This window comes from Diceros bicornis, chromosome 23 (genome assembly GCF_020826845.1).
Source record: "Diceros bicornis minor isolate mBicDic1 chromosome 23, mDicBic1.mat.cur, whole genome shotgun sequence".
Taxonomy (NCBI): Eukaryota; Metazoa; Chordata; class Mammalia; order Perissodactyla; family Rhinocerotidae; genus Diceros; species Diceros bicornis.
Genome location: NC_080762.1, coordinates 6,325,912 through 6,341,593, shown reverse-complemented (window position 1 = coordinate 6,341,593; position 15,682 = coordinate 6,325,912). Strand labels below are relative to the sequence as shown.

Genomic DNA, 15,682 nt, shown 5'->3' with positions numbered 1-15,682 from the left:
ATGTGTTTATATATGCATATCTTATGTATTTTATTTACATACATTTTATTCACACTCACTAATAAGGGAAGGGGTAGCATCTTATTAATATTTTGATTCTGGATACAAACGTTAAAGTTCTGTTCCAAAGTTGGCACTAAATTAATGTTTCCGGAATGACTATGTAAATATAAAAACTCCATCAACTTGAAACATGAGGTCTGAAATGAATTACATCTATATATATACATACACAATATAAGTTCAAGTAACATTCCTTTTTTAACATCATTTGTTAGATAAGACCTCAAAATCCTTTTGGATCAAGGCAAATTATATGTAAATAGTTACTTTAACTTTCATATATGTTCTTTATAGAAAAAAATATGTATCTTGGTGATTAGGTTTTACTGAAGTTACTCAACAGATGTATTGAATACCTATTAAATGTGCAGTATTGTGATAGAAACTCTTTATAATGCACCAAGGAAGAATACATTGTCTCTGCCCTCAAGGAGTTCATATATAATTTTGATACATAAATGAGGATAAATAGAATATAGACACATAAATGGGTCAGCCAATAGTACAAGAATTATTTTAAAAATTAAAAAGTAAGAGATGTCACAAAGTTGGGATTAATTGCTAAACACTCTTACAAAGATTTAGTGTTTCAAATTAAAAACACATTTGGCTGGAATATTCAATAAAGGTTACATGAAATGAGGTGGGAGTAGGGCTGGGCCCTGAAGGATGGGCAGAATTGGAATAGATGGAGAGGATCAGGAAAAATCTTCCAGTGAGAGAGTGAAGAATGGAGAGGATTTGGTAACTAATTGGATGCAAGAGCCGAATGAAAAGGGAGACTCAAAGATGAATCAGAGATTTAAATGTAGGTAATTAGGAAAAAGACAGAAAGAGGGAAGTTAGGAATGAGAACTATTTTGGCAGGTAGATAGGATAATTAAGTTTAGGCATGTCAAGTTTATAGGAATGCGTGTTGACATGCAAAATTCCAGAGGCTATTAGAGGCTGGAAATTAAAGCTTAGGTTCCAGGCCAGATTGGGATTCACCTCTATTCTTTCAGGTGTTCAACATGTAGCTGCCTTCGTCATATTATGTACTGTGGGAGATACACAGATAAATCAGACGTGAATTCTATCGAAAGGGGCTCATAGTCTAGCAGTTAGAAGCCTAGTAAAATACAAGAAGGAAGAGATAAGTGGCACAAAGAGGGACAGATTAAATTGCTGTAGGATTTCAAAAGAGAAATACTTCCTGGTAGGGAAGGTGACATTCTAGTTGGGTCTGGAAGATAGGTTTTAAACTTGAGTGTTTGAATGGTCTTTCAGGGATTGAATATGGAGGGCAAAGGTTAGAGGCTAAACAGTGGGTCACTCATAGTCCTAGAGTGAGGAAGAGTTTGCAAACAAGAAGCTGTCAGATGTTGTGTAGTTGAATCTCTTCCTACTCATCCAAATTTTATTGAGTTGAGACCAGGGTAAGCCATTATTCTTCACTTCCTCTTCCGGTGGCAGACATTGGTGACCTGATACAGTGTGTGCTCTTTACCACTGAATCGACGTTAAAAGTTCTTTATCACAGAGGTGCTAGGTAACCATTTTGGGTTGTTTAGAATGCATGTGCAAAGAAGAAACCCTTTGCTCTCCCTGGTCTAGGCCCTTATCACCTTCTATTAGGACTTATGAAGATGAACCTTAAGTAGCTTCATTGTCTCCTGTCCTCCTGCGCTTCACCTCTGTACACTACCAACTTATTCACCTTGAAATTTAGTTTTTCATTATGACATACTTTCTCATCCCCAAACTTTGATTATCTACCCTGAATAAGAATACACAAACAAACAAAAATCTCCTAGTCTGTGCTTAAGGCTCTTCACAATTTACCTTTAGTTCATCTTACAGTCCCAAGTTCCATGTCAACTGAAGTCCTTGGAATTGCTTGAACCCATCTTGAGTTTCCCTACCTCAGCATCATTGCTCATACTCTTCTCTCCTCTAGAATGCTCTTTTGTTGCATCTGCTAGAAATTCCACCTATACTTCAAGATAAGGTACAAACAGAATGAAGCCTTCCCTGATCATCCAAGCAGAGATGATCTCAAAATTAATAGGGCATCATCTCTGTTGAGTGGGACATCATCACTAATGAATCAGACATTATCCAAGGTTTTAAAGGAATTTGCAGTATAGTAATAAGGATACTATGTCTATAAAGATAATTATAAGACAAATATGCTGAGTATAAATCAAACTTAAACCAAGCTATGATTATAAGAAATTGTGAAGTTAATAAGATGTGGCTGTCAATTAGATTGAGGACTAGGAGAGGCAGGATGAGAGTCAAAGGTGACTGAAAATTTAGTCATGACTGGCCAGGAAATATATAAGACAGTCAGTTGTTTTGGGAAAAACAGACTTGCTCTTGGTGGTCTTCATATGAAGAAACTAGTTGACTCTCTAGGAGGATATGTGAGGAACAGTATAGGATAGAACTTACATGCATGGGTATTAGAGTTGAACATCCTGGGTTCAGTTATTGACTTCACCTCTGTGGGTAAATAACTGAATATGACTTTCCTCAACTGTATAAAAAAATTCACTTCCCCTCATGAGGATTGTGAGGATTAAATGAGATATTTCATATAAAACCCAAAGAATTCTCAGTAAATAGTAAGCAAATGATGGCCATTATGAAGAAATCATGATGGAGTTACATTCTAAAGTCAACATGAAGTGAAATCATATGCAGAGAAAATCCTCTACAATAAAATCACCCAGAGAGTACAGTTACATACACAAACTGTCCCTTAATAAGTGCAAATAGCCAGTATGTCCACCAGCATTAGAACAGGTGATTGCGCTTTAAGCACTCAGTGAAATAGTTGGCCTGCTTTAAGGGTCATGTTGTATGAAAATTCCGCGCTGTTAAGTATTCTAATCACTGGGTGTGGGGAGGTACTCCCACCAGAAGGAGTTTCAGGACACTGGCACCAGTTGTAGAAATGAGAGAGTCACAATTCCACCTCACACGTGGTCTAGGAAACGAGATTCATATTTCCTTACTTACCTTCTTCCTTCCCTTGGTCATTCCATCTTTTCTTCCCCCTTTTCCTCTTTCTTTTTTCCCTCAACTTTGTTTTTTTTTTTTTTTTAGGTGTTTCTTTCTTTCTTTATACAAAGCGAATTCATGTCTTTATTTTTTTATATATATTAAAAATTTTTTTTATTGTGATAGAATACACATAACAGAAACTTTATCATTAGAGACATTTAGTACATTCACAGTGTTGTGCAACCATTACCACTATCTAGTTCCCAGAACATTTTCATTAACCCAAAAGAAACTCCATCTCCATGAAGCAGTCACTCCCCAATCTCCCCTTCCCCCAGCCTCTGGCAACCACTAATCTGCTTTCTTTTTTTTTTTTATGTTTTATTATTATTATAATTTTTTAAAAAAATTTTTGTTTATTGCAGTAACATTGGTTTATAACATTGTAAAAATTTCAGGTGTACATCATTATACTTCTGTTTCTGCATAGATTACATCATGTTCACCACCCAAATACTAATTACAACCCATCACCACACACATGTGCTGAATTATCCCTTTCACCCTCCTCCCTCCCCACTTCCCCTCTGGTAACCACCCATCCAATCTCTGTCTCTATGTGTTTGTTTGTTGTTGTTATTATCTACTACTTAGTGAGTGAGATCATACGGTATTTGATCTTCTCCCTCTGACTTATTTCACTTTGCATAATACCCTCAATGTCCATCCATGTTGTCACAAATGGCTGGGTTTCATCGTTTCTTATGTGAGTAGTATTCCATTGTGTATATATACCACGTCTTCTTTATCCATTCTTCCCTTGATGGGCCCTTAGGTTGCTTCCAAGTCTTGGCTATTGTGAATAACGCTGCAATGAACACAGGGGTGCATGTATCTTTATGTATTGGTGTTTTCAAGTTCTTTGGATAAATACCCAGCAGTGGAATAGCTGGATCATATGGTAGTTCTATCCTTAATTTTTTGAAGAATCTCCATACTGTTTTCCATAGTGGCTGCACCAGTTTGCACTCCCACCAGCAGTGTATGAGAGTTCCCTTCTCTCCACATCCTCTCCAACACTTGTTGTTTCCTGTCTTGTTAATTATAGCCATTCTGACGGGCGTGAGGTGATATCCATTGCAGTTTTGATTTGCATTTCCCTGATAGTTAATGATGTTGAACATCTTTTCACTTGCCTGTTGGCCATCTGTATATCTTCTTTGGAGAAATGTCTGTTCAGGTCTTTTGCCCATTTTTTAATTGGGTTGGTAGTTTTTTTGTTGTTGAGATGTATCAGTTCTTTATATATTTTGCAGATTAACCCCTTTTCAGATGTATGTTTTGTAAATATCTTCTCCCAATTGTTAGGTTGTCTTTTCATTTTGTTGATGGTTTCCTTTGCTGTGCAGAAGCTTTTTAGTTTGATATTTGTTTATTTTTTCTATTGTTTCTCTTGCCCAGTCAGACATGGTGCTTGAAAATATGTTGCTAAGACCGATGTCGAAGAGCGTACTGCCTATGTTTTCTTCTAGAAGTTTCATAGTTTCAGGTCTTACATTCAAGTCTTTAATCCATTTGGAGTTAATTTTTGTGTATGGTGTAAGGTAATGGTCTACTTTCATTTTTTTGCATGTGGCTATCCGGTTTTCTCAACGCCATTTGTTGAAGAGACTTTCTTTTCTCCATTGTATGTTCTTGGCTCCTTTGTCAAAGGTTAGCTGTCCATAGATGTGTGGATTTATTTCTGGGCTTTTGATTCTATTCCATTGATCTGTGTGTCTGTTTTTGTGCCAGTACCATGCTGTGTTGGTTACTATAGCTTTGTAGCATATTTTGAAATCAGGGAGTGTGATACCTCCAGCTTTGTTCTTTTTTCTCAGGATTGCTTTGGCTATTCGGGGTCTTTTGTTGTTCCACATAAATTTTAGGATTCTTTGTTCTATTTCTGTTGAAAATGTTGTTCAAACTTTGATAAGGATTGCATTGAATCTATAGATTGCTTTAGGAAGTATGGACATCTTAACTATGTTAATTCGTCCAATCCAAGAGCACGGAATATCTTTCCATTTCTTTGTGTCTTCTTCAATTTCTTTCAAGAATGTTTTATAGTTTTCGTTGTACAGATCTTTCACCTCTTTGGTTAAGTTTATTCCTAGGTATTTTATTGTTGCAATTGTAAATGGGATTGTATTCTTAATTTCTCTTTCTGCTACTTCGATGTTAGTGTATAGAACGGCAACTGATTTTTGTATGTTGATTTTGTATCGTGCAACTTTACCATATTTGTTTATTACTTCTAAAAGTTTTTTGGTGGATTCTTTAGAGTTTTCTATATATAAAATCATGTCATCTGCAAATAGTGGCAGTTTCACTTCTTCCTTTCCAGTTTAGATCCCTTTTATTTCTTTTTCTTGCCTGATTGCTCTGGCTAGGACTTCCAGTACTATGTTAAATAGGAGTGGTGAGAGTGGGTATGCTTGTCTGGTTCCTATTCTTAGAGGGATAGCTTTCAGTTTTTCACCATTGAGGATGATATGTGCTGTGGGTTTGTGATATATGGCCTTTATTATGTTGAGGTTTCCTTCTATACCCATTTTATTCAGAGTTTTTAGCATAAATGGTTGCTGTATCTTGTCAAATGTTTTCTCTGCATCTATTGAGATGATCATGTGATTTTTATTCTTCATTTTATTAATGTGGTGTATTACGTTGATTGATTTGCGAATGTTAAACCATCCCTGCATACCTGAAATAAATCCCACTTGATCATGGTGTATAATCTTTTTAATGTATTGTTGTATGCGATTTGCTAGTATTTTGTTGAGGATTTTTGCATCGATGTTCATCAGTGATATTGGCATGTAATTTTCTTTTATTGTGTTGTCCTTGTCTGGTTTTGGTATCAGGGTAATGTCGGCTTTGTAGAATGAGTTAGGGAGCTTCCCCCCCTCCTCAATTTTTTGGAAGAGTTTGAGAAGGATAGGTATTAAGTCTTCTTTGAATGTTAGGTAAAATTCACCAGGGAAGCCGACTGGTCCTGGACTTTTAGTTTTGGGGAGGTTTTTGATTACTGTTTCGATCTCCTTACTGGTGATTGGTCTATTCAAATTCTCTGTTTCTTCTTGATCCAGTTTGGGAAGATTGTATGATTCTAAGAATTTAGCCATTTCTTCTAGATTGTCGAATTTGTTGGCATATAGCTTTTCATAGTATTCTCTTATAATCTTTTGTATTTCTGAGGTGTCTGTTGTAATTTCTCCGCTTTCGTTTCTGATTTTACTTATTTGAGCCTTCTCTCTTTTTTTCTTGGTGAGTCTAGCTGAAGGTTTGTCAATTTTGTTTATCTTTTCAAAGAATGAGCTCTTGGTTTTATTAATTTTTTCTATTGTTTTTTTTAGTCTCTATTTCATTTATTTCTGCTCTGATTTTTATTATTTCCCTTCTTCTACTGATTTTGGGCTTTTTTTATTCTTCTTTTTCTAGTTCCTTTATGTGCATTGTTCGATTGTTTATTTGAGATTTTTCTTGTTTGTTGAGGTAGGCCTGTATTGCTATAAACTTCCTGCTGTATCCCATAAATTCTGGCATGTCGTATTTTCATTTTCATTTGTCTCCAGGTATTTTTTGATTTCTCCTTTGATTTCTTCGTTGACCCTATTGTTGTTAAGTAGCATTTTGTTTAATCTCCACATATTTGTGGCTTTTCTGATTTTCTTCCTACAGTTGCTTTCTGGTTTCATACCATTGTGGTCAGAAAAGATGCTTGGTGTTATTTCAATCTCCTTAAATTTATGTAGACTTGTTTTGTGGCCTAATATGTGATCAATCCTGGAGAATGTTCCATGTGCATTTGAAAAGAATGTGTATTCTTCAGTTTTTGGATGGAATGCTCTGTATATATCTACTAGGTCCATCTGTTCTAGTGTGTCTTTTAAGGCCAATGTTTCCTTATTGATCTTCTGTTTGGGTGATCTATCCGTTGGTGTAAGTGGAGTGTTCAAGTCCCCTACTATTATTGTGTTACTATTTCTCTTTTTATGTCTGTTAATAATTGCTTTATATATTTAGGCGCTCCTATGTTGGGTGTGTAGATATTTACAAGTGTTATATTCTCTTGTTGGATTGTTCCCTTGATCATTATGTAATGCCCTTCTTTGTCTCTTTTTACAGTTTTTGTTTTAAAGTCTATTTTGTCTGGTATGAGTATTGCTACCCCAGCTTTCTTTTCATTGCCGTTTGCATGGAGTATCTTTTTCCATCTCTTTACTTTCAGTTTGTGAGTGTTTGTAGGTGTGAAGTGTGTCTCTTGTATGCAGCATATATATGCATCTTGTTTTTTTTTAATCAAATCAGGCACCCTATGCCTTTTAATTGGAGCATTTAGTCCATTGATGTTTAAAGTAGCTATTGATAAGTATGTACTTACTGCCATTTTTTAACTTTTTTTTTCTCAGTGTTTTAGTAGTCCTTCTCTGTTCCTTTCTTCTTCCATACAGAATTGATGGTCTCTTTAGTTTGACCTCTGTCTGAAAGCTCTACTCTTTAACTCCCCTCCTCCCTCATTTTATGTTTTTGATATCATATCTAACCTCTTTTTTGTGCATTTGTATCCATTACCCTTTTATCATGGAAATAGATAATTTTTCCTATTTGTGGTCTTCTCTTTTCTCTTTAAATCTGTCCCTTTAACATTTCTTGTAGCACTGGTTTCTTGGTGACAAACTCCTTTAATTTTTGCTTGTCTGGGAAATTTTTGATCTCTCCTTCCATTTTGAATGATAACCTTGCTGGGTAGAGTATTCTTGGTTGTAAGTTTTTTCCTTTTAGCACTTTAAATATATCATACCACTCTCTTCTAGCCTGTAAGGTTTCTGCTGAGAAGTCAGCTTATCAGCTGACTTATGGGGTTTCCTTTGTATGTAACTTGACTTTCTCTTGCAGCTTTTAGGATTCTCTCTTTATCTTTAATTCTGGGCATTTTGATTATGATGTGTCTTGGTGTGGGCCTCTTTGGGTTTATCTTGTTTGGGGCTTTCTGTGCTTCCTGCACCTGGATGTCTGTTTCTTTCCTTAGGTTAGGGAAGTTTTCATCTATTATTTCTTGAAATAGATTCTCTGCCCCTTTGTCTCGCTCTTCTCCTTCCAGGACACCTATAACACGGATGTTAGTGCTCTTGATGTTGTCCCAGAGGTCCCTTAGACTGTCCTCACTCTTTTTAATTCTTTTCTCTTTTACCTGTTCAGCTTGGGTAATTTCTTCTAGTCTTTCGTCCAGCTCACAGATCCGTTCTTCTGTATACTCTACTCTGCTTTTGAATCCCTCTAGTTAATTTTTCATTTCCAGTATTGTATTCTTCATTTCTGATTGGTTCTTTTTTATATCTTCCATTTCTTTGTTGACATTCTCACTGAGTTCATCTGTTCTCCCCAGATCAGTGAACATCCTTAATACTCTTAGTTTGAACTCTCTGTCGGGTAGGTTTCTCATTTCTGTTTCACTTAGTTCCTTTTCTGGGGTTTTGTCCTGTTTCCTTACTTGGAATGTATTCCTTTGCCTCCTCATTTTGCCTCTTTCCCTGTGCTTGTGTCTACGTATTAGGTAGGTCAGCTACGTCTCCTGCTCTTGGATAGGTGCCCTTATGTAAGTGATGGCTTAGGAGGCCTGCAGTGTGCTTCCCTCAGTTCTCAATGTTCCAGGGGTGACCCCTATGTGGGCTACGTGTGTCCTTCTGTTGTGGCCTGTTTGCTCTCCCTGTAGGCGCCCAGGGAGGCCGAGTTATGCTCCTGGCCAGCTGTTGTAATGCTCAGCTGCTTGTAGTTGTTGTGGGCCCTTCAGTCTCTTTATCAGGTGTGGGTAGGCCCAGCACAGTTGGCTGCAAGTTCTAATACCACACTTGTGTTGCAGTATTTCTTTTAAGTGAGTAGGCCCCCAGCGTGGCAGGTTATTAGGCTCAGTGCCTTAAAATTGCTATAAGCCTGCAGCCTTTAGGTCTCTTGTCAGCTCTCTGAGGATTGCAGCTGTGTGGGGCTGGCCTCAGGCACGGGGGCACCCAATAGTTTCAGGCTTTGGAAGGTGAGACAAACCCCCTATGTGGGTCTTTGACAAGCACAAGTCTTCTGCAGCTGACAAGCCCTGCCGCCCACAGGTCCACACACACAGTCAACACAGTCCTGACCCGTGTGAGCGCCCTGACCTCCCCACGTGGACCCAGTCTCTCCACGGCGGGAGCCCCACACACTCCACCACCACCCCACACTCTCCACCTGCTCCTTGTGCACGCCCTGCCCCACTGAAGTCAGCTCAGTTTCCAGGCTTTGGAGAATCCAGTCACCAATCTATGCAGGCCCACAAGTTGCCTGAGGGCTTGGGTGGGGCCAGTCTCTAGGGTGGACTGCCTGCCCTGGCTGAGCTGGATTAAATTGGTGCTCTAGCGGGTGGGGCAGACCCTGGGCTAGCAGGCCCCAGGGAGAACTCCAATGGCGTCTGTGTCAGCACACCCACACCAGGCCACAACAATGGCCGCCGCCAATGTCCCAGTCCCTGGAGAGGTCTCACCTCTCATGGAGATGCACTCAGAGCCTATTAGGTGTGTCTCTTTTCACCAAAGCACTGTGCACCTTTCTTTCTGGTGATTTTAGGTTGCTTTCTGAAACAGGTGAGTTTGCCCCTGGGCCCTGTAAGAGCCGCTTTTACTTTCTTTGTGAACCAGCTTTTCTGGGGGTACTCCCCAATGTTTTAGTAGCAGGCAAAGTCAGATATTATGCCACTCATCTCGATTGTGCTGGGTCCACAAAATGCCTACAGCGGCAGCCCTCCCGGGCTCAGGGCCCCGCTCCTCCAGGGAGGGCGGCCATGAAGCTCTGTAGCTTGTGAAGGCAGCGTTTTTCTTCTCCAGAAGGGAGTTTCTGCCTCTTCACCTCGATTAGGATTGTCCTTTGTTGCAGCAGTTCCTCTTATCCAGTTTTCAGTTCTGTCTCAGGGGTAATTTTTCCACGAGTAGTTGTAAATTGGCTGTGTCTGTGAGAGGAGGTGAGTTCAGAGTCTGCCTATGCCGCCATCTTGGCTTCTCTCTCTCCCTCAACTTTGTGTTGTGAAATTCCTGTCAGATAAATGAGAATGTTGCCATGAGTCCCAGTGACTATAGTTAATGTAAATCACTCAGCATGTATTGGAAATAATACATGTATGGAACTTGGAAGAGAAGTTCCATAGAGATAGATTAGGTTTAAATCACGGGAGTGAAATAAAATTGCCAAAGAGAAGAAAGCAGAGAGAAGAGTTCCAAAGATTGAACTGCAGGAAATGTCTGTACTTCCCAGGATGGAAAAAACTAGAGTCAGTTAAGGGAACAGAAGGTGTCGTCAAAGAAGTAAGCAGTCAGAGCTATGCGAGACAGAGGAGGAACTTTCAGAAGCTTGGGGTGATCAACCAAGAGAAAGGTCTGAAAAAACCCACTCAGTGAGGTCATCCTTGACAAGGCAGTTTCATTCGTGTGGTAGCAGCCACAAGCAGACTGTCGGTTAAGGAGAGTGAATGAGGACGTGCTTTGGGGAGAAAAATACTGAAACTGATATTGCCTCAAGAAACTAACAAAGTGAGTTGTATTTTCAGTATAGAGTATTTCTATTTATGTAACAGTTCTACTGCATATATAATCAAGTATATCTATATAAATCAATTACATATACAGTCAAAAGCATGTATTTAAATATAGCTCATAAAAACTGTGTATACTCAAGGCTGCTGTTCTGTTGGGACTCACTGGTCCAGCTAGAGCAGTTGTCTACAGCTGGCTTCTCTTCAGATTGGTTGGTGCCATTGATTTAACTAGCTTGAGTACTAACTAGCGTGAGTATCACCCTGCCTACATACAATTATGTGTTCTACTTTAAGATCATTTAATTGCAATTTTAAGAAAAAGAAGACTGTCAGGTGTTCACTAAACATTTAGTTGGATGGATACCAAATAAACCAGGGAGAGTAGAGTATTATAAACCAAGTGGGAGGAAACTTGATGAAGATAGTGATCAAAAATACTAAATGCTGCTGAAATGTGAATTAGTAAAGGCAGAGGAAAAAGATTGAATTTGATTCCCATTGGAAATATGAGCTCAAATTAGTACACTGCATATTTGTTGTTTAAAAAATTAACTCACATCATGAATCTCACACAGAGAGATGCCTCAGTGGTTAGAAACAAAGACTAATTTCCCCATATACTTCCTCTGGCTCCAAGAGTAGCCACTTATTTTAAGCTGGCATATTTAAAAAACTGGTAAATCACTGCACTGAAGTCAAATGAGAGTTTTAACACACACTCCTCTAATTAAGCAAACTTTTACACTTTCTTACTTTTTAAAAATTTAACTGAAAATTAGCAATATTATATGAATATCAGAAAATTAGTAAATAAAGAATAAGGAATTTCATAGAAATCCATGGCTCTAAATTATTGAACTAACTTTGATATAGTAAAAAACCTATTAAAAGTCAAATGGCCAAGGAATATCTGAAAAGATGCTCAACTGTACTAACTCTCACGGTAATAAAATTTAAACAGGGATAAACGCTGTTTCACCCTGCAGTTTGACAAGGATGCAGGGAAATGGGGATTATCCTCCACTGCCAATGGAAGTGTAAACTGGCACAAACACTTTGAGGAGTGCTAGGTACAACATCTGGTAAAGTCAAGGTTGCATGTACTCTACGACCCAGCAACTCCATTTGTATGTCCTAGAAACTCAAGTTCTTGAACACGGGTGGCATGGGCCAAGTTATCCGTTGTAGTGTTATTTGTAAGGCCCAAAATACTGTCAGTATGGCAATGAAGAAAACAGTGCTGCCACAAACCACAGCTAACAACAGATGGCTTAACTAGATCTAGATGTGTCATTATGGATAGATTATAAACATAATATTAAATGAAAAAGTAATTCTAGAATGCCACTTACAATATCATTTATAGAAATTTCAAAACTCATAAATCAATTCCATATATTGTGTATAGATGTGCAGTAAAATTTTAACAACAGTCTGGATTCACACGGACTCATGATAATGATTAGCTCTGAGTAGAGGAACACTGGGGACTTAACTTTATCCGTAAGATTTCATCTCTTTAAAAAATTTCTATCTGAAGTAAATATAAAAATAGCTAAACTTTATGACTTTGTGGTGATCTGTTATAGTATACTTTGTACTTTTGGTTTTATTTTTATTTTAATAAACAACACAATTTAGCTGTATCAAATTAAGATTTAAGGCAGTTAAAACCGCAGGAACAAATATCAAATTAAGTTGTACACCTGAAACTAGTATCATGTTGTATGTCAAGTATACCTCAATAAAAAAAAGGAAAAGGACAATTTCTAAGTAATAAAGATCTTCCTGTTAAAGAAAAATCATACCCTATAGAAAATAGCCTTTTGTTTCTTTTACAGGAAGATAAACTGGAAGCCGAGTGGATTGAAGAAAGATTGAAAGAACACGTTGCCCGGGTCCGCGATGTGGAACTTCTTACTGGGCTTGACTTTTATCAGGAAAAAGTACAGCCTGTCTCTGAAATTTTGCAACTAAAGACATATTTACCCACATTTGAAACCATTATTTAATTTCACCTGTAAAAGAGTTTTGGCAAAATGTAAATGATTTTTTCTGTTGAAGAATCATAAAATAAAGTTTCCTATTTTTCCTTAACTCCTCTAAAAGCCATGTTGCACAATTTTCAATACATATTCCCTTCTCTCATTTCCATGACCATGTATTATTTTAAAGTTACATTTTCTTTTGCACAGAGATTATACTATGTTATACCTTCCTTATTATATTATTTCTCTTATAATCTTTGCCTATATTTTTCTGTCCAGCATTATCTAAACAGAAGGGAGAATAAGAGAAGTAGGTATCACTTTGGAACTGAATCCATTCTACAATCAGTTTTGTCATAAAACTTTTTACATTTGGCAATTATGCAATATTTATTAAAATAAAAAATGCACGTCACCTTCATTCAACAGTTTCACTTGTAAAAACTTTTCCAACACATATACTTTGCACAAATGCATGAAAATCTCATCTTTTACAGTGGCAAAGACCAGAAAACAACCTAAAAGACTGGTCCAACAAGTTGTGGAATTTGTTTAAACAAACAGTGGACTGCTGTTCCAATGCTATAAAGAGAGAAGTAGATCTGTACACTGACTGTGTGGCTGTTGTTGATGAGGAGCAGGGGGCAGAATAGCATGTGTAGTACGTGTGCTGTCATTTTTTAGGGGTTGGCAAACTTTTTCTGTAAAAGGCCAGAAATAAAGTTTTTTAGACCATACAGTCTGTTGCAACTACTCAACTCTGCCGTTACATCAAGGAGGTATCATAATAATATATGAGAGGAATTGGGAGTGGCTATTCCAATAAAACTTTATTTACAAAAACAGATAGGGGGCTAGATTTGACTCACAGGCTGTAGTTTGTCAACCCCTGACTTATATAAAAAAGCCCAGGGTGGGGAGAGGCAGGAATTAATAGTAAAGAGAGAGAGGAAGATAAAATATTTATTTTGTGACCTTTGGTATTTCCTAAAATTAAAAAAAAAAACAAACAACTTCTGTACGTGTATCTCCTTAATTTTTCAAAATGTGGTTATTAATCACAGAGATCCCAGTACTTATTTGAGGGGCAATTCTGTTGGTCAGATTTCTGGATTGCTGGAGTGGAAATGTTCCAGATTCATTTCTGATATATAGACCAGTTTGTCCAGGGGACAGAGACTTTGCTGGTGATGAAAAATCTTGTGACCTGAGCTTCAGAAAAAGAATTTCCACTAGGATTTCAATTGAAGTATGGTCATTAATTACAACTAATTGAAATGTTAACAGTGCTATTGGATTTTGTTTTACATATTTTCTCCACTTGTAGGATTTAGTTAAAAAATTTATGCAGTGAAAAATGTACAATATAGAGAAGCCGAAAGACAAGAAACAAATTAGAAACTATCCAGCTATATGGCAAAAATGTTAATATCCTGTATACAGGTAGAGTTCTCCCAATCAATTTCCCCCTGCCCCACTGCGGCCTGGAAACTAGAAGAGATCACCCGGAATTGAGACTCCACTGGGGGGAGACAAGTGGAGGATGGTTACAACGCTGAACTGAGTTGAACTCTGGACGCTCTTGTTGCTTCTGCTTTTCTCTGAAAGGGACTAAATTGTTTTCTGTATCAGATCAAATGGGTGCTCAACATAGACATAAAAATTTCGATCAGAGAAATATTAAAGTTACATTTTTTTGCATAGAGATTGTGTGATGCTATACCTTCCTTTTATATATTCATTATCCCATTAAAAAGAAGTATGTAGGAGTAAAATCCTTCTGAAGAATGGAACACCAACAATTTAACAGAACGTCGAATTACAGGGAATTTGCAACTGCTACTACAACTTTCAGTCTGTAGCCCATATTTTATAATGGGCTTGTTTTATTTTAAAAATCTGAAAATGTAAACTGTAAAGTTAGTTGCATTAAAAAAAAGTATTTAGAAAGAATTTCAAAGATAGGGAATGGTTGTAAGAATAGTGTATTCTTGTATACCCTTCACCCAGCTTCATCAACTGATAATGTTCTTGCTGTGTATATGTACATATAACTTTACTTTTCCCTGAGCTTTCTGCCCATTTACCCTGCAATACTTCAGTGTGTATTTCCTAAGATCAAGGACATGAACTCACACAACCCCAATCAGGAAGTTTAGTGTTGATACAATACTGTTATTTAATTTACAGATCTAAATCAAATTTTTATCATATTTTCAATAATGTCTTTTATAATATTTTCTTTCCTGGGATCCAAAACAGAATCGTTCATTGCATTAAGTTTTCTTTTCTCTTTGGTCTCTTATAAGCTACAGCGGTTCCTCAGCCTTTACCAAATAACACTGGCATTTTTGAAGAGTCCAGGTCATTTATTTTGTAGACTGTCCTTCTGCTTGGGTTTGTCTGACATCCTCATGATTGGGTCCATGTTTTGCAGTTTTGGCAGGAGCAGTGTTAGTGATAGTGTGTCCTCAGTGCTTCATATCTGGAAGCACAAGGTGGTGGTTTGTGCCGTTATTATTGACGCCAAAGTTCATCACTTGGTGAAGTTGGGGTTCACCAGGCATCTGCTCTGTAAAGACTATTTTTGCCTTTGTAGTTTATGTTATTTGTGAGGGGGAATAATGGAAATCCTATAAATGTCCTGTTTCTCCTTAAATTTTTACCCATTGGCTTTAGTATCCATTCATAATTCTTCCCTGATTCAATTTTTACTATGACATTTGCAAAGGGTGATTTTTTAAACCACCATTATTCCGTCTGCATTTATTAGCATACTACTGTTCCCTTCTTATTTGTTTGTTTGTTTATTATTTGTTCGTTATCTGTATAGATTCATGGATTCTTTTTTATTCCAATGAATTAAAATACACTATAATCATTACTTACTTTGGTACTCAAATTGTCACAGATTTGGCCTGTGGGAACTCCTTTAAGTGGGCTTTTGTATCCTTTTGACATATCGTCTTCATTTCTGAGCACTTCCTTACTTTTAGGCACAAAGAAAATTGTTTTAGGCTCATCTTGCACTTTCCTTGTT

At 37.3% G+C, this 15,682-nt stretch overlaps 1 protein-coding gene across 1 annotated transcript in view; it reads left to right on the top strand.

The window, feature by feature from the left end:
• The window catches only part of LOC131420314 (ectonucleotide pyrophosphatase/phosphodiesterase family member 3-like), an 86,534-nt gene extending 73,868 nt beyond the window's left edge, over window positions 1-12,666 (top strand). Inside the window, exon 25 of the mRNA XM_058566159.1 lies at window positions 12,496-12,666. Coding sequence (XP_058422142.1) covers window positions 12,496-12,666 — 171 coding nt within the window. The remainder of the gene's footprint in view (window positions 1-12,495) is intronic.
• The last annotated feature ends 3,016 nt before the right edge of the window (window positions 12,667-15,682 follow it).